The sequence below is a fragment of the Triturus cristatus genome, chromosome 5_2 (assembly GCF_964204655.1).
Source record: "Triturus cristatus chromosome 5_2, aTriCri1.1, whole genome shotgun sequence".
NCBI lineage: Eukaryota > Metazoa > Chordata > Amphibia > Caudata > Salamandridae > Triturus > Triturus cristatus.
In genome coordinates, this window is record NC_140588.1 from 334854503 (window position 1) to 334874427 (window position 19925).

Consider the following 19925-nt stretch of genomic DNA (forward strand, 5'->3'; position numbering starts at 1 on the left):
AGGGCCTGCAACAGTCCTATGCCTACTGTGACGCATGCGTAAGAATTTGACACAGTGGTGTCCTAAAAGTGTCACAGTAAAATCTCATAGATTTCACTGCAACACTTCTACGAGCCTTTTTAGCGGGGGAATGCCCACCCTGCATAAATTATACCTGACGCAGGAATAATGTAGCACAGGGGTTTACAAAGTGATGGATTTTCTTAGATGTGTCACTTTGTAAATATGGCGCAGTGTGGTGCATATTTTATGCCGCTGGTGCTTCACAAAAAGTGATGCACTGGCTGCGCAAGGGTCTCATAAATAAGGCCCTATTTCGTTAGGTTAATTTTGTGCATAGCTATTTTGAGCCTATACATTGTTCTGGGATGTGCGGTTTGTTTATCCACTGCTATCATAAGTAGAGTTTGTGTTAAGTCTTCTTACGTCCAAGGATCAAGTGTAGCTAAAAAATAAATATATTTTTCTGCAAGAGTCTAAGAAATACTTAACCTATTCCAATAAATATCAGAAACACCTCAGCTTTGGTAGATGACTAATAGTCCATATGTGTTAACTGCCATGCATTAATACGTAGTATATTTGTAGTGCATAAAAAAACCTGGCTTTGCATATGACTTGGGGTGTACGTTCTTCCCCTTTTGTCAACAAAGTGTACATTGTGAAGAATTATGATTCCAAGCACTGGAAGAGTCCTCAGTTAGGCTTTCAATGTTCCCGGTACCAGCCTTCCTGACCCAAACAGCACAAAATGATTGCTGCCAACCAGAGACACATTTCTGCCCTCCGGCTGCTTAGCTGAGATCGAGCAGAGGAAAGTGGAACAATAGGCATCCTGTCATAGGGATGTGTGACCACCTCCCAGACAAGATTTAGGGCCCGATTCACAGAACTAACTTAAGACAAAATCCTAAACTTACTACCATTTTGGTATTCACAGAAGGCACTTACTCATTTTGGTATTCACAGAAGGCACTTACTCATTTCGGTATTCACAGAAGTTAGGAGTCCTAACTTTAGGACTCCTAAATGCCTTCTGTGAATACCGAAAGTCTTAAAATTAGGATTTTTCTCAGTTTAGTAGTAGTATAGTTAGGACTCCTAACTTTATGACTCCTAAATGCCTTCTGTGAATACCGAAAGTCTTAAAATTAGGATTTTTCTCAATTTAGTATTCCTAAATCGGACTACTAAATTGAGAAAAATCCTAATTTTAAGACTTTCGGTATTCACAGAAGGCATTTAGGAGTCCTAAAGTTAGGAGTCCTAACTATACTACTACTAAACTGAGAAAAATCCTAATTTTAAGACTTTCGGTATTCACAGAAGGCATTTAGGAGTCCTAAAGTTAGGAGTCCTAAATTTAGGACTACTAAATTGAGAAAAATCCTAATTTGAAGACTTTCGGTATTCACAGAAGGCATTTAGGAGTCCTAAAGTTAGGAGTCCTAACTATACTACTACTAAACTGAGAAAAATCCTAATTTTAAGACTTTCGGTATTCACAGAAGGCATTTAGGAGTCCTAAAGTTAGGACTCCTAACTTCTGTGAATACGGAAATGAGTAAGTGCCTTCTGTGAATACCAAAATGAGTAAGTGCCTTCTGTGAATACCAAAATGGTAGTAAGTTTAGGATTTTGTCTTAAGTTAGTTCTGTGAATCGGGCCCTTAGTGTCTTAGGGCTGGGTGGGTGCGCTTGCCAGCGACTGAAAGTGTGTGTGAGGGAGAGGTATACCCGAAGCCCCAACCCTTACCTGATGCCATATCCCCAGGAGCCGACACAAAGCCAGGGCTTACACCGTCAAGGCGAGAGACTCAAAGGGTTAATCCTTTATCTCTGGTGCAGTTTGACGTGGAGACAGCCTCGCTGGAGAACCAATAGGGAGGTAGCGGCAGCCTTGATGAGGGGGAGAGCCAGAGTGACGAGGGCAGACTAGAAGCAGCACAGAACACGGAAGACGCCGCCGGATGAAGTGAAGCGGAGTTCCGAACGCCAGAGACAGAGAACGAAGAACCTCCATGCTGCCTTCTGAGCCTGGGAAGCCGAGAGGACCCCGAAGACGACGTCCCAGAGAGTTGGTCCGAGGAGTGGTGGACCCTGCCTAGGCGAACCGATATCCCGCTGCCACAACTCTGGAGAGTTGCGGCCACTGCGGTGAGTGATCGAACCTGGGAATAGAAAGGGGGGAGAAAAGCAAAGCAATGCCCATCCTTGCATTAATTGTTCTGCCCTCTTAATCTAAGATAAAGTGTGGTCCCGGTACAGGAATGTAACCGGGTGTAGAGTCATACACACCCGTACGAAGGGCAAGTCATTATTTGTTTTTCCTTCTGGTTTATGTTATGAGCCCGTAAATAGTGTTATTATGTGCTCTTTCTTTGGGCATCAACCTGATTATAGTTTAGCCACATTCGCTGTTTTTTTTTGTTTTGGTTTCTTGTTCCCCTTTCCTTTCACCACTCTATAACCATAAGAAGAGTAAGACCGCTACCTAGAGACAAGACTAAACCACAGGTGTGAGCACTAGCAACTTTGTGCCTTTCCACAACGCCCCCCCTTACAAATCTTACGTTCTGCACACCTCTGTCTTCGGTGTGGTGGTGGTCTCTTCTCTGGAAAAGAAATAAAAACAGAAAACAACCGCATACTCACCGCCTTCTCTTCTGTTTTCCTCTGCGAGCATCCTGGGGAGTTTCCACCACCTATCCCGACACCTATTGAAGAAGAAGGGTAGAAGAGGCACTTTGAGAACAGCCACAGCAAGAGCACACATCCCCAAAATACTGACAGAAAACTGCTCTAAAAACATCAAGTAATACCGGAAGAGGAAGAGAAAGGGAAGAAAGAAAGGACTGTGGAGTGACGAAGAATTACTCCTAAAACAAATTGATTTATTTTTTTGTATATATATATTCAAATAAACAGCCACAATTGAGCCCATAGTCCGGCCTCCTAGGTTTTGTTTCCAACCCTCCCTCCGACAGGCACATTTGATGTCCCTGTGCATAGTCCAGCACAAACCAGTTCTGGGCGCCTTTGGCTCCAGCTCTGGTGTAAAACTGGACAAAGGACATGAGAGTAACCTCCCCCCTGTCCAGATCCTCCCATTTGGAGGGTCCCCTGAATCTTCCCAACCCTTTCCCCAGGGTACATAAGGGCTTACCTGGGTGTAGGTCCCTAGATTTGTCGTGGGATAAGATTCAGAACTGAAACCACTGCACTTCTACCATCTGGGCACTCTGGACTTCGCTGGACTACGTTTGGGCCTGACTTTGTCTCCCTTTTGACTGCTGCATCGTCTGTGCCTGTGCACCATACAGGATCCGTGCAGGACCTGTGGAGCATCAAGACACCTGAAGATAATTTCCCTTGAAGTGAAGGAGTCACTTCCCTGCATTCGCAGGCACCTCGACACTTCTGACCAGTCTGCTGAAGCCGAGCCCATGCGGACTCCGAAGGGTTCAACAACACAGGTGGTGATTTCCTATGTCCCTCAAGGCCTGAGCTGTCCTCTTACGGAATTTGAGGCAAAAATCCTTGATGGGGGCTGCATTAACTGAACCCCTATGCACAGCATACTTTTGCAAGTGCAAAGGCTTGATGGCAACTTTGCGACAAGTGCATTAGGCTCCAAGTAGCCCCAACCTCCGGCAATGTCTTCCACCAAGATCTTCAGCCACACTGCCTCGTGGGCACCGTGGCCTGTCCCTGGTGAGCTGCTCAAGGTCCTCTTGTGACTTTTGTGCCTCTGGCCTGTGGGTCCAATTGAGGGTCACTTTCGTTTTCCTTGGGCTCTCCTGATAGCTTGGGTCCTGCCCTGACTTACCTGCTTGTGGTTAGTCTCCTGGACCTTGCTGGTCCCCACCGTGGATCTTCTTGACTTCCTGCATGGGTTGCATTTGCCAAGGCTTGTTGGTGCTCCTGCTGGACACTGACTCCTCAACACTCGACATCCTTCGAGGAAGGGCTCGTATACAACTCCTGGTCATCCTCAGCATTGCCTGGTCCCCGAAGCTGCAGAGTCAAGGTTATCGTCATCATCCCTGAAGCACCAGACATCGTAGGGTATTTGTCTTCCAAGTCTCCTGGTTACTCCCAAGTGACATAGACTCTGTCCCCTCTGCTTTCAGGTACTCTTCTTCAAGAATCCATGTTTGGATTCCCACGGACACTTTCTTCTCTTCCAGCAGCAGCACTTTCCTGAAGTCCTCCATTGGGTTTGACGACAGTTTACGACACCACTTCACCCCTATGCACCCGGCTTCCATGGTATAGGCAACGTGGATACTATGATATCCATGGGTGGGGTGGGTCTCCAACCTTCAGTCTTCCACAGGGTTTCTTCAGTGTCCACTGGGAAGGGTCCTAAATCTTTAAAAATCCAACCGTGAATTACACATAGCAGTGTTCCCACACTGCATGCGCTCTCCTTGGAGTGCCTATCTACTCACCTTGGGTGGTTCCTTGTGGTCCCAGGGATTCTACTTCCTCTCGACACTGTCCTGACTCGAGTCGTGGTTCTTGTACCACTTTCTTAGTAAATGGTTTGGTCCTCCCGGGGCCCACCTTGTATTAGTGCTATTGCTATTTACTGTGATTTCTTTACTAAGGTATTGTGTTCTTTGTGTCTATCTCCGTGTGGGAGATACTGTAACGTACTAGATAGTGTTATATAATAAATACATATTTTTATAAATACTTTGTGTGGTTCCTTTTCATTTAATCTATACTACAGGATTGCATTCTGGTAAAACAAGCTGCTTTATACTACTTCAAGACTAAGCCTGAAGGCTGCTCTCCACAGCTAACACTTAGAGAGCTTTCTGTGGTTGTCTAAGACCTCTTAAATCACCAAAAGGGTTGTCTGGACTAGTGCAAGGTGCCCACTTACATTAGTGGACATCATATACCAGGCCAGCTTCTCACAAGAAGCCCTTCCCCCACCCTTCGAGTGCAAACACAGCATTTCTCTCCCCCCATCCTTTCTGTGTGCATCTTGTCCATGCTCGCTAAGCACTCACGCTAAGCTAATGTCTACCTTTCTTTTTATTGAACGTGCACTGTTTCACTTTTATTACGCCACCACAGGAGCTCACCTGGGAGCTTCAAAGTTTGCCACTCTCATAAAATATTGCTTTCGCCCTCCGTTCAGGCCTCCCACCACCCCAGAGCACAATTCAAAATTTGCGAACATACGTGACAAGAATTTTCAATTCTATTAAGGACAAGGAGGCGAGGATTATGCTTTCTCATTTCTTTATTAGAAATGCTCAGCAGCCAATTAGAAAACAGTAGGTAGAGAAAAAACGACAGTACCCATGAACACCAGGGTAGCACGTGACCAACCATAGAGACCATAATATAAAAGGTCATGTGGAAAGTATCATATCCTCTTTCTTTGGTGAGGAAACAGTTCAAGTTAAAACAGGAAGTCCAAGAAAACGTTGAACATCAGTGGTAGAAAACCCTCAGCAACAGCAGAAGTCCAATTCGAAGAACACAGGACTCGGAAGCAGTAGATTATTGGAAACAGAAGGGCTTCGAAACCGGATAAACCAGAAGGAACAGCAACACCGTTACTTCGGATCAGAACCTGAAAAGAGACATACAGCCGTAATACACACCCAGTATATAGAATGAAGTCATAAATAGGGGGGGAGGGGTAGAGAAATAGTGCATTGCATTAAACAATAGTCATATGCATAAAACAACAATATAAATGCATAACATGTGCAAAACAATAATCACAGGTGGGATAATCCTCGCCTCCTTGTCCTTAATAGAATTGAAAATTCTTGTCACGTATGTTCGCAAATTTTGAATTCTATGTCAGGACAGGAGGCTCCGATTATGCTTGTTCAAAGCTGATCCACCACCACAGAAGCAATATGATCAATTGGTTTGTAATAGAAAGTTTTAAACACTGAATCAGAAGACCAATCTGCGGCCTTCATGAGGTCAAATAAAGTAACACCCATGGAAAATGCCTTAGAAGCCATAGCCCCACGTGCCGAATGAGCACCAAAAATGGAAACATCAATGCCAGCTTTCAGACATGAGCCATCTGACCCAGCGAGCCAAAGTAGCTGGGGTAACAGGGCGAAAAGGCTTCTGCAAAGCAATCAACAGTTGACCATGCATATCTGAACGTAAAGGGGCAGTACATACCTCATAATTCTTGACACATTGAACAACGCAAAGGTTGGGATGATTGGGAAAAGAAGGATAGGTAATCTCGGAAGTATGAGTCTTGGTACGTTTGGAAAGGCGAAATGTGACACCCTCAGGTGTAAAACTGCGACCTGCCAAGTCCAAAGCACGAACATCAGACACCTGTTTGCAAGAAACAAGGCATAGCAACATGGTCAGCTTGGCTGACAGTTGCTTACGGGAAAGTAAAGAATTGGAAGGCCAGGCTTCCAAAAACTGCAAAACAATGGAAACATCCCATAAAGACACGTACTTAGGACTAGGAGGTTTCGCCAGGCGAATACCCTTAAGCAATTTGGCAATCAGAGGATGCTCACCCGCAGGTTTACCATCAATTGGAATGTGAGCCGCCGAAATGGCAGAACTTAAGTTGTTGACAGTGCGGTAAGCCAAACCGGAGGAAGCAAGAGAGGCAAGAAAATTAATGATCAAAGAGATATCCGCTGAAGAGGGATCAGCCTCCCGTTGAACACACCAGTCACACCATCACTTCCATGACCCTCGGTATCGTTTATGAGTATTGGGAGACCAGGCGTCACTGATAAATTTCGAAGCGTCATGTGAAAGGCCTGGGAGCGACCAGCGATCCCCGAAATTCGCCACGCTAGCAGAAGGAGATTGCCTGAAAGAATCAGGGGATGCGGATTGCCGAGAGGATCCAGCAACAGGTTCCACTTCTGGGGAAGAAGGAGAGGCACTGCACAACACATTTCCAGGAGAACCGGGAACCACGCCTGAGCCCTCCACAGAGGTGCAATCAGAATTAAGTCTGTCTGAAATCGTTTCGTGCAAGCCAAGACCCTGGGAATCATCATGAACGGGGGAAAGGCATAGCACAGAACCGGCGGCCAAGTCTGTAGAAACGCATCGGTGGCCAGGGCCTTCGGATCCGGCCTCCAGCTGAAAAACAGAGGAAGTTGAGCGTGAGTGGCATTGACTCCAGATCCGGAGGAGAGAGCGAAAAATGCGGGGATGAAGCCGCCAATCGCTGAAGGTGGCGTGAATTCCAGTCCGCAATCTGGTTTTGGCGACCGGGAAGATATTCGGCAATAACAGTGATCTTCTGTTGCAGACAAAAGTGCCCAAAATCTTTGGCGATCTCCGCCAATAATCTGGATTTTGTTCCCCCTAACTTGTTGACATACCGGACCGCCGAAATATTGTCCATGCGGAGAAGGATGCAACAATTGGAACGAAGAGGAGAGAAACATCGGATCGCAAATGATCCCGCCAGGAGTTCCAGGCAATTTATATGGAGAGACAACTCCTGGGAGGACCAACGACCCCCCGTCGAGATGGGACCGCACCGGGCTCCACAACCCCACAGGCTGGCATCGGACTCTATCACGAGATCCGGAGATGAACCGAACAGGGCTTGCCCATTCCAAGCATCCATATGGTCCAACCACCATTGCATCTCTGTCCTTGCTTCCTCTGAAAGAGGAATTAGATCGGAATAGCGAAGGCCTTTCTGGAGATGACGTATCTTCAAACGTTGACGGGCCCTGTAATGCAGAGGGCCCGGGAAAATCGCCTGAATGGAGGATGCCAACAGACCGACAACTCGTGCTAACGATCTCAGTGACACAGTCTGGAAATAACCAAATTCAACTCCCTCTTGATGTACCGAATCTTTTGATTGGGTAAGAAAAGTTGACATGAAAGAGAATTGACCTGGAAGCCCAGAAAATCTATTACCTGCGATGGAATCAAGACTGACTTCTGAGGATTTACCAGAAAACCCAGAGATTGCAAGAGGTCTATAGACCACTCTAGATGAGTCAAGACTTTGAGGGGACAGTCTGCCAAGAGTAGAATGTCGTCTAGGTATATTATTAAGCGGACACCCCGAGCGCGCAAACATTCCACGACGGGCCTCAGAAGTTTCGCGAAGCACCAAGGTGCTGACGAAAGGCCAAACGGGAGATCCTTGTACTTGTACCAATTCCCCTGCCAATGAAATTGCAGGAACCGCCGATGAGGCTCGAAGATGGGAATCAACAAGTACGCATCTTTGTGATCTAGGCGAACCATCCAATCCCCCTCGCGAAGAAGATCGTGCAACAGATGAATTCCCTCCATCTTGAAGTGTCTGTACACAATACCTCCGTTGAATTCTTTCAGATTGAGGACTAGGCGAGAACCGCCCCCTTTCTTCTGCACCAGAAAGACCGTGCTGACGAACCCCTGGGGATGGCGAACAGTCTGCCTGATTTCCCCTTTTGCCAGGAGCGAATCTATTTCTGCAGAAATAAACTCTTGGTCTTGAAGAGAGAAATATAGAGGAGAGGGAGGGAGGGTTTACTGTTGGGGCTGATAAAACTCTATTTGGTAACCCTGAACAGTTTGCAGCACCCAAGCATCTTTGGAGATTAAACGCCAATTGTGGAGAGAAAAAATCAAATTCGGCCCCCCAGAACAACATTGGAAGCTGGAATCAAGCTCACCTGAAGTGTTGGAATCTTGGTAGCCACCTTGATTTCCGCCGGAACGTCCCTTTCTATATTGTCCTCTCCCTTTGCAAGAGGTATAGAACTGAGAACGGGAGCTGTAGCCGGAATCCTGACCACCGCCTCTTTGGGACTGGAATCCCCTCTGGGAATTTTGGGAGCCACGGCCGAACGAGCGTCCCCGATGTCGTCCGGCCCTGGCAAAAACCGGTCGAAATGCTTGCCGCAGCGCATCTTGAGCCTTATCAAGGCCACTGAAAGTTGCTTAGTTCCTTCAAAAAAGGATGTCCGAACAGAAGCCCCTGAGCTAAAGGGCCGGACTCGGAAGAGTAGAGCTCCGCCAGCTTAGGATCTAATTTAAGTAGGATAGAACGGCGTCGCTCACTGGAAATTGCACAGTTGGCATTAACCAACTGGCAAATAGCCCTCTGAGCCCATTCAATAAGTTCATCAGGGTTAACAAGGACCGAAGACTCTTTGGCTAAAAATCCGAGGTCTAAAATCTTTGTAAGTGGCCCTAGCAAGTCCAGCAATTTGTCTTGGCAGGAGCGCCAGGATCTATCCAGACCCTTCTTGAGATAGGAAACCATCGTTGGATCTATCTCTGGAGTATCAGCTAAATGGTTGGCGAGATCCGGACGCGGACACTCGGACCGAAGGCGGGCCCTGACATCCTTCTCAAAGGGTTGCCGGATATGAGCTTGAATATACTCCGCCACAGCAGGGGATGGAAGCCATGAGGAAGAATGAGGATGAAAAATATCCGAAGGCTCAAAAGTTAAAACAGGAGGATGTGCAGGAGCATCCACATAATGCTCTTTACGCGACTTCTTGCGAGGCGGAGGAACATCCTGATCAGTGGAAGCTGAGGAATGCGTACCTTCAGTGTCCGTGACATTGCTGGTGGATGCCGAAGCGCCCCCCGAGACCAATTTGGAAGACTGATCAGAGGCTAAAGTTTTGGCCAATCTCTTAAAGTCCGATCTATGAGGATTAATAGGAGACTTGGAAGACGTACGTGTGGAAGGCAACCAGCCCTGTTTTTTGGCGTAATGAGTCAAATGACGCTTCAAGGGGTTGATAGCACAAGCAAGTGCCTTATTAACTGAGTGTTGCACACCCTGGTCTAAAGCCTCCACCAAATCATGCTCCGAAAAGCCAGAGGTGTCATCCTCATAATAGTAGTCATCTTCATCCAAATATTCATTCATAGTGACACAAAGTGTTACAGTAATGCCCACAAGATGACAAAGTTCTATAAGGCCAAAGGCACAATGCAGGGGGAGTGAAAAAACCCCTCAGCAAGCCAACAGTACAGGAGAAAACCTGCACACTCTGTTAATAATTAATTAAATGTGGAGGGAGGGCTTGCTGAAAAAATAAAAAGAACACTCTAGGCAGAGCCTATGCAAAGTTATACAGCCCAATGCAATTTCCTAAGCAAAGGGCATCAAATGGGGCCGAAAACGCAAGGCTGTGGGCAGTTGTTGTGTTGAAACAACCTTCGTCATGAAAATCTCTGTGAAACACGGAAGAAATGCATTAAAATGGCCGCCGCGCATGCGCGGTAACGGCCGCCTCCGTAAACATAAAAAGGAGGTCGCGCACAGCGCGAGTCCTCCAGCCCCTTTCTCCCGCTCCACCAGAAATTTTAAAACGCGGGCGCGAAGCGCCCGGACACCGGGGAGTGAGCCACACGCCCCCGCTACACTCGCCGTGAACAGAACAAGCCGCTGACAGAGCGCGCAGCGCGAGCGCTACAAACACAGTGAACAATAGCGCATTTGCCAAGCAATAATTAAATAATATAAAGTAAAGCACTTAACTGGCTGCGGAGCAGCAAAGAAAGAGGATATGATACTTTCCACATGACCTTTTATATTATGGTCTCTATGGTTGGTCACGTGATACCCTGGTGTTCATGGGTACTGTAGTTTCTCTACCTACTGTTTTCTAATTGGCTGCTGAGCATTTCTAATAAAGAAATGAGAAAGCATAATCGGAGCCTCCTGTCCTGACATAGAATTGCAGCCTTTCCCTTCTCCCACCCTTTCCATGTGCATCGAGTGAGGTCCATCAGTGTCGTTATGCCAAAGAGGGCGAACATTTAGGCCCTTTTTTACAGGCGGATCGCCAGGACATAACTTTAACAAACGTCATCACTTCGTCAGCTGTTTTTGGCAATTTTATAGTCTAGCTGATCTGGTGCGGGCCAATAGCGCGTCACTCGCAAGAGCTTTATCTTACAGCCACAATCACAAAAGGCTGCTCCCTGCACAGCTACAGTTAGTCCCAGTGCCTGTGTGGGGGTTGGTAGTGCTAGAGCTTGTAGGTGCTGAAACAGGAGTTACAACTCCACCGTTACTCAGATCCAGTGACACTGTGGGGGAATGTGTAGCCTGCGCTGCGTGCCCTGAAGACTCGGCCTGGCCAGCGCTTCCTTCTAGGGAACAGCACTTTCAGCTGCACTCTCAAACTTTGTTTGCAACCAAGACTATCGCTTAACAGCCCAGGCTCCCCCGAGCACATGACTGCACAGGATATGTGCCACGGAGAGAAAGGGGGGCAGTGGAACAGGCGCAGAGATAGAAACACGTGCTCCTGCTCGTGCACGCACACACCCCCACCATCCCGTGGTTTCCACATTTAACAATAAAATGAAAGGGCTATTACAAGGCTCCTTGACTTTACGTAGTCACCTGTAATGTTTACAGAGGGATTCACTCACCCCCAGCCTACCACATCCCTGCAAGGCACAGAAGACTCACACCAAAACCTGCCCCTTCTGAATTTGGGCTACTAATATGCTAATATTTTGCCAGGCATACTTTTACTCACAGTGGCTAGTTAAGTGTTGTTTCCTAGGTGCCATGTCCAGGGCCGGCTTTAGCACTGGCGGCGCCCTGTGCACCAATGTTTGTTGGTGCCCACCTTTGGGTGCCCCTCGCAGATTCCCTCACTACCACCCTTTACTAGTGCCCACTCAAGTCTCCATAACCACTCTCTCTCAGATATATTTAATTAGTTATATAGTGCCACCTATACCAGTGTAGGGTGTCAGGACACTTAATATCACACACACGCATACATTACACATAGACAATCAATGATATGTGTGTAAATCAGTGTATAGGAAATGTTACATAAGCCAGAAGATTACAAGGTGAGTCACATGTCATCCATACTAGTAGACAATATAGTTTAAGAGTGCTTGGTCTGGAGAGGCACAGACTCAGAATTTAAAACATAACCCCAGGGTTGGAGGTTACATTTAATAATTAGGATTTTGTTTTTACCGAAATGAACCCTTTTTGAAACATTAGAATAATGAAAGACGCAGGAAAACATCATAATGCTCTAATCTATACCTTGACCGTTTGCATGCAGCTCTTGAATGACAGTTTTTAGCTCACTGTTCCATGTTAGGATTTTAACATCTGCACTGCTACTAACCAAAGGATCTCTCTGACAAAAGCATTGACCTATTCAAACTATCTGCACTTTGTGATTGGCATGGTACACATTCTTTGCAACAGGCACATTAACACTCTGTGCTACCATAAAATGAGATAAAACTTCCACAAGACAAAACACCATCTCTCTCCAGGAAGAACATTAATCACTGGAGTTACCCTGACATTTTTATTGTTATATGGAAATTGCAGGAGGCCAGCAATGCAGCGACCGGTGCTTTTTAAACCAATCTTTCCAAACACGGCGCCCCCTCGTAGAGTCAGCACCGGGTGCGGGGGCACCGGTCGCACCGCCCCGGCCATGTCTACAAGTGTGAGGAGCGTGGGTCAGGGGGAGGGGTGGGGGTAATCGATTGTCGCTTGGGCTTCAGAGCCTAACTCTTTCTTGACAGAAGGTTCAAACACACACGGCCGTTGTAGAGGCAGCAGATGCAAACTGTAAAACAAAGACAATTAACCCCTGCTGCGTAACAGTACCCACACCAACTTCTACACCGCTTCGTCTAGATTTTGTCAAAAGAGCACACCACTCGAGCTGGAAGACAACTCTTCCTTACTGTGGCTTGGAAGTGCTTCTACAACACCACTGGACGAGTAAAAGTTTCAAGAAGATGCGCGTTAGAGTGAATGAACTTTACACACCAGCCCAACGGGAGAAGAGGTTACACCACTGGGTGAGCGGTAGGTAGGTATGTCAATGAGGACCCTTCCACAGACCACACTGGCCAGTGACATTCTTTCTAAGGCAGATGTGGGGGTCTGCGTGAGCGTGTTTTGCTTGTGGAGGGGGGGGGGGGGGATAGGATAGTAAATGTTATCTTCTGCACTCTTATGTTTTTTAGTGTGGTGCTAGTGATCTCTGAATCACCCAGTTCTCGAGAACACGAGATCGGAAAGTGGGCAGATAAACACCTTTTCGGAAGCATGACCCCTTTTTGGGCAGTTTCACAGTTAATCTTGCATTACCTATAAGGGTTTGCTTTTTCAGCGATTTTGTTACTTTTTTTTTTCACGCAGCATATATTTCTTGTCTCCCCTCCCTTATAACCTATTTCCAGGTTCTTTAGCGCCAGAAAGTCATACAAATAGCGATAGCACTATGCAAATATAATCACTCCACTGCAAATGAAAAGACAAAAGTAAAAAACATTGTCATTTTCAATGCCAAACGCTCTAACTTTCACAAATGCAAGACCTATTGCATTGCAAATGCTTGTATATGGTGCTACTCACACTAGTATAGGGTGTCAGAGTACTTTACATCACACACATTATTAAAGAGATGACAAATCATACTAGTGTGTAAATAAATGTCCGGAAAATGTTACATAAGACCACGTGGACTTCAAAGTGTAGGTGTCACATATTATATGTCATAAAAGTGCTTGGTCTGGAGAAGCACAAACTCTGGATTTAAAATGTGACAAAACTGCAACTAGAGAAAACTCAGATCTCTCCAGAAGGTACATGAATCACTAGAGTTATGTTGACATGTTTATTACTGCCTGAAAATTGCTGGGCAGCAGGCGTTTTTAAACCGATCAGATGTTTCAAATTGCAGCGCTCCCCAAGCTCGGCTCCCGGTGTGGTGGCACTGGTTTCACCACCCTAAAACTGGCACTGATGATCATATATATGTCTTCAAGGTATATGAATAAGAGTTAAGGATAAATCTATATTATCTTAACTACATATACTTATATCAAAATATGTTTGGTAGTCAATAGTCTAGCTATGAAATGTATGGGCTAAAATATGCTCAATATCCTGACATACAGTCTTATTGAATGATCCCTTTGTTTCACTTGACTGGTTTCTATCACTCCCTATCCAAGAATCACTTCCTATTTCAAACTCTCCCTCCTCCCACCTCTACCAGTGATAGCTGGTCTACCTGCAGAAGAGCCTGACTTTACTTTCGACATATACCTAGAATTACAGGGATCCCAAATGAGGGAGTATCTCATGGACTTATTCCTTTCCACTATTAATTCATATATGCGATGGCCTCAGGCATCCAACAGAACACTTGGGTGTCCTCTCCCTGACTATTAGGGGGAGGACCACCAGGCATCTTCAAAGTAAGCTAGTTCAGTCTCAGTTATTCCTGGAGTCTGGGTATGTGTCTCTTAGCCTCAGTTATATACATTTCAATGTATTGATAGTACAGATTGAGTTTTTACAAAGAGGTCAGTAGAGGTGCAGGTTAGGTAAGATGATTTGAATACCGAGAACATGTCCAACTGTAAAGTTGGGACCAGAGCAGGAGGTGGTAGGGAAATGTGAGGTTAAGGGAATGGAAGAGGGGCAGAGAGAAGGAACTGAGCATGCATCTTGTGGTGTGGGCCTTTGTAAGAAAGGTAGGTTGAAAAGTCAATTCAATTAAAAAAAGTCTTTATTGCGATTATTCATCTTAAAAGACAGAACAGTCAGTATATTAAAATTAGATACAACCAAAAATAAATACCTATATTTACATATTAAAATAGTTCCTAATACAAGATTAAATATATCCCACGCACAAGACTTTGAACACATCATAAAAAACCATAAAAATACATAATTCCACGTAGTTCGTTCAATACCCCAAGGGGAAATATCTTAGCTTTTAGGGCCCCCCATTTTTCATCCGCAACACCCATGCCCAACTCAGGAACTTAGCTACTCCTATTACTGCGATCTCATTATAGCAAGATTTCAGCAGCCTCTTAGCGGCCATCGCAGAGCTGGTTCCTAAGGACAGACATGCTGGTTTTAACCACAAGCTACGAGGTTTGTGATAGACCGGACATACAAATAGGAGATGGTCAATATCTTCAGTATGATCCGGGCAAAATCGGCACTTATCACCAATTCCTGGTTGCCACGTACATGTAAATTCCAGAGTGGCAATGACCCAACTCTGAATTGGTGGTAAAGCTTGCGGTCTGATGGCTTTGATATAAGGTCCCAATAGCTTTCCAGGCAGGGTCCATCTTTTAGATCTAAAAAATCTCTAGACAGAATGGGGCTAGTGACAGAGGAGAACCTACTTATTTTAATTAACTCCCAATATGCTGCTTGATAGGATTCTTTGGAAGGAAATTCCACCGATTCAGGGCTCTCCCAAAGTTCCCTCATCCCCATGTCAATAAGGAGAGATTTTATGCCAATCAGCCATGGGATCCTATGCAGGCGATCCAATCCCCTTACTTCGGACAAAGCCCTAGCAAAGAGATGGAGCTCTGGAGTAATCCAGAGACGCCTCCAAAAGGCCAACGGCCTATAACGGGCAGTATCCTCAATACTATGACAGCCTAAGTCAAACAGCAGTGGAGTACGGGGGGACGATTGGGGCAGGCCCACAACCAATCTCATAAATTTATTCTGGGCTGTGGACAATTGGGTCAGGTTACAAAACCCCCAGATTTCAGCACCATATAAAATAGCGGGAATAATTTTAGTCGTGTAAATTTTGACCACTGGAGCTATTGGCTCAGTTAATGATAGCCTGTGTTCCTTGGTCAATGCTCCCGCTAATTGAATGTGTTTCAGTGCGAGGATCTCAACTTGGGGATCCCAGCTCAACTTATCGCCAAAGGTGACACCCAAATAGGTGAAGACTTTTGTCTGCTCCAGAGGTTTCCCGCCCATAGAGACTTGTGCTTTAACGGGCTTGGACCCATGGAGCACCATAAACGTAGTCTTCCCTACGTTAACCACAAGCTCATGTTCGCAGCAAAATTCCTCAAAACGAGACAGAGCTAACGGCAGCCCCTGTCTCGTCTTGGATAGTATCAGCGTATCATCCGCGAACATGAGCAGGGGCACCTTTTGGCCGGCGAGCATCGGCGTGTCCGTTGGTTGGCCAACAAAATACTGCACTACCCCGTTAATAAATAGAGAAAACATGGTTGGTGCCAGCACACACCCTTGCCGGACGCCCATTCCTACCTCAAATTTCTTTGTAACCTCGCCCAGTTGCCCCTAACGAACCTGAGCATACGTTGATTCGTGGAGTCTAACCACGAGGGAGACTAGCTCTTTAGGCATCCCCAGTCTCAATAGGACCTCCCATAATTTTGCTCTTGGCATGAGGTCGAAGGCAGATTTTAGATCCACAAAGGCAGCAAAGAGCATTCCCCTACCCAAAAAGACCTCCTTCCAATATATAAGGACAAATCTAAAAGCCTGATCCAAAGTCCCCATATGACACCGGAACCCCGCCTGTAAAGGAGATAAAATGTCATTTTCAGACATCCAGCCCTGGATCCTACCCAATATTACACGTGCTGTTATCTTTTGAATAGCATCAATTAAGCTGATGGGCCTATAATTGTCCGGAGCGGAACAATCACCCTTCTTATAGATAGGGATGGTTTCCGCTCCGGACCATGATGCAGAAATTGGGGCTCCACCAGCTATCGAATTAATTAAATTTGTAATATAGGGTATCCATAAATCAAAATACTGTTTGAATAAATCGGCTGGAATGCAGTCAGGCCCCGGTGCCTTACCACTTGGGATAGACTTAAGAACTGTCTCTACCTCTTTTGTGTTAAACAGCAGAGGGACGTCAATTTGGATTTGTGGGACAACCCCTGACCTCTCTGAAACCAGTTGGAATTGTGTTTCGAAGAAGACAACCCATTGCTGCGGTTCGACATTATTATTTGGGATTATTGACCGATGTCCATTCCCCCATTTACTAAGATCCCAGAATTGGGTCATATTCCTGCCTCTACATGCTATCAGCAGACAACGCCAACGATCCTCATCCCATTCTTTCTTGGCGTGTCTGATAGCCGTTTTATAAGTTACTCTACACTGCTTAATAATACCATGGATCCTAGATTTAATGGCTACCACTAGAGCTTTGTGAGCTAGCCTACACGTGTTGTTATACCACGAGTTAGGTTTATACATACTAATCTTTTTAGCAGGTCCAGCATTTATGAAAAACCTGTTTAGGCCGCTAAAGAGGTCACTATGGATTCCCCCCAACTTGGCATTTAGGACCTCCTGAGAACCACATTCGGAAAGTTTCCTTAAAGAACCTGACACTAGAGCCCTAATTTCTGCCACGTTCTTTCCATCCATTGCTACCTTGGCCCACCGTACCCTTCTTAAATCATTCGCAATAGTTACTATATTGGGGCAAGTGTCGCCTTCCATCAATACTGGACCACAAAAACTCCTATCATCAAATTTAAGAATCAAGGGGTTGTGGTCACTTTCAGGGCGACATTGCACTTCCATGTCTAAAACTAGTATCCATTTCTCCACATTCACAAGGATATAGTCGATGCGGCTTTTGGATCTACCATTATCAAATGTCACCGCACCCTTGGCATCGGACTTAGTCCTACCGTTAACCGCCCTTAGGCCTCGTTCCAGGCATAACCCTTTCATTTGAAGTGCGACCTCAGTCCATTTTCTAATAGGCTCGAGATCCAGTTGCGGGATCCCCCAAAGAGCAGTCTAATCGCATCTGCAGTAAAAGGTGAGTGCCCAGCTAATTCGAAAATGTGATGAACCAAGGCAGGTGACCTAAAGCTTAGAACCACACAATCGCCTGGCATGGATTTAGTTGAATGTCCGACCCACTTTATGCGTCTAGCCATTTTGAACTCATAAAATAAGTCTTCCCCAATACCAGTTTTCTTACTCAAATAGTGTAGTGCCTTATTTCTAAGGATGGACCAATGCTCACGTGCCCCCGGGGTGAGAGGGGGGACGTTCGCTAAAATGACCGAATATGGGGTTGCTTCTGGTGGGAGGTGGAGGAAGCTGATCTTATCTGACCCGCCATCATTGCTAAGTTCCACCTGCCTCCAATTTCCATCAGCCCCAGGCAGACTGCTGCTGGGGCGTAGGCTTAGCGTTACTAACATCATAGTGAGTTGTGCCTGCAGCTGTCAGGAAGGATCTGAATGTCATTATCACAAGGCTTAAGACAGTGGGACAGCATCGGGTGTTGGTGAAACCTTCCCTCTGCAATTACTGGACTAGTGTCTAAAGGCTATGGACTCCGTTCTAAGATGGCCGCTCAATTTTCCTTACTAACTAATGAAGTTACGAAGTCTCGCGAGAGAGGAGACTTCTTTTGCTCACGGAGCGCGTTTTGCCGCGCACTTCAATTTAGTCACAGTCGAGTGAGGTAGCTTTAGTTCTCGCTCCTCGACTCGAAGTTTCCCTCAGTAATTTAATGTATTTTGGTCATAGCAGGTCTCTAGGTGTAGTTAGAGACATTAGTGAGAGAGTAATTCTGAATTAGTCTGAGCCAATATAATCCTTGGTCAAGTAGAGATAGAACCCAGAGTGGGAGAGTAAACTGACTCCGCCGTCTCCGAAGATATTTGAGGTGATTCCAGGGTCTCCTTACTCCGGTAGGCTTACCGTCGAGTGAAGGAGACCGGCTGCAGTATTTGAAGATAACTCCACACAAGTAAGCCGTTACCGGAGAGATTTGAGAGCACCAGAACTACCACACAAGTAAGCAGATAGCAGAGAGACTTGAGCACACCTGAACTTCAGTCGATGAAAATCGTTCTTCATCTGTTTGCCTCTACCCTAACCCTCCTTGCGACTTACCTACTCTTACCTTCCTCTGTCTACCCTACCCTGTCCCTTTTTGCGCGTAATCCAAGTAACGCAAGAAGGACACAGTGAACTGCATTCTTCACCTAGGAAGCAGCTTAGACTAAAACTTCTGTTCCAGTCAGTTTGTCAACCAGAGTGGCAAGGAAGGCTGGGAGAATTGGTAAGAGGGCACAAGGTTGAGAAGAGTATAAGAATTGAAGAAATGAATAAGACCTAACCAGTTCTTTTATGTGTGTATTAGGTCTTCCTGTAGAACAAAACCAGTGATCATCGAACTGGGAAAATAAAGAGAGGCATAGCTCCTGCAGAGGAACTGGTAGGGTAAAGGTCCAGGGGAAAGTACATTGTCTAATAACACCAGTTAGAATGTTGAATGGAATTTTGTTCCCTTCTGTGCATTAGGTCTTCCTGGGCAATTACTGAAAGACGAAGAGGGAGCCAGTTTTGCACGAGTGTCTCTTTTCTGTCCACTTCCCCTTTCCCCCTGCCTGGAGCAGTTGAGTCAACGCAGCTAGCTCCGGGAGGTGGGCATTGGGAATCCAGCTTCATTCTGCCTCCGTGAAGATTCCGTCTGGCCTTCCTGATAGATTGAAGTGCCCACGTAGTTCCTTCACCTGGGCAGAATGGCAGAGGGTTTCAGTTTAAAGGCTTTAGGAGAGATGTTGGAGGGTATTCAAAGAGAAATAGGGACCTTAAGTGAAGAAAATAAGAATTTAAGGCAAGAAGTAATGGCCTCCAGACAGGAGGCAATATTATTAGCTCAGAAGGTTAGTGAGATATCCTCGGGGGCTACACCCGCTCAAACCTTTCCTAGGGAAACCCAGTCCAAGCAAGACCCGCACACAGTAGCTCAGGTTGTTCACTCTGTTTCCCCCATCATTCCACTAGCCCCTCCCGAAAGATATTGTGGTGATCCACAAAAAGCTCAGCTCTTTCTCACCCAATGTTCTTTGCATTTTATGTGTCGAGCAAATTTGTTCCCAGATGCTCAATCACGGGTGGCCTTCATCTTGTCTTACTTGGGTGGGGATGCTGCTAATTGGGCCATGCCTTTAGTTACCCGTAATGATCCCTTTTTGTATAATTTGGAACAGTTCAAGGCAGAATTCCTTAGGATTTTCGACAGACGCAGAGTTTCTCAGGCTACAGACAATGAGCTCTTAGAATTGCGCCAAGGTAACCGGGATCTAATCTCTTACCTTACTCAG

The 19925-nt window shown here is 46.0% G+C and overlaps 1 protein-coding gene across 1 annotated transcript in view; it reads right to left on the minus strand.

Moving 5' to 3' along the window:
- Nucleotides 1-19925, minus strand: part of CD83 (CD83 molecule) — a 290744-nt gene that overhangs the window by 143867 nt on the left and 126952 nt on the right. The window contains exon 3 of the mRNA XM_085607099.1: nt 2655-2716. Within this exon, the coding sequence (XP_085463225.1) occupies nt 2655-2716 (62 nt within the window). The remainder of the gene's footprint in view (nt 1-2654; nt 2717-19925) is intronic.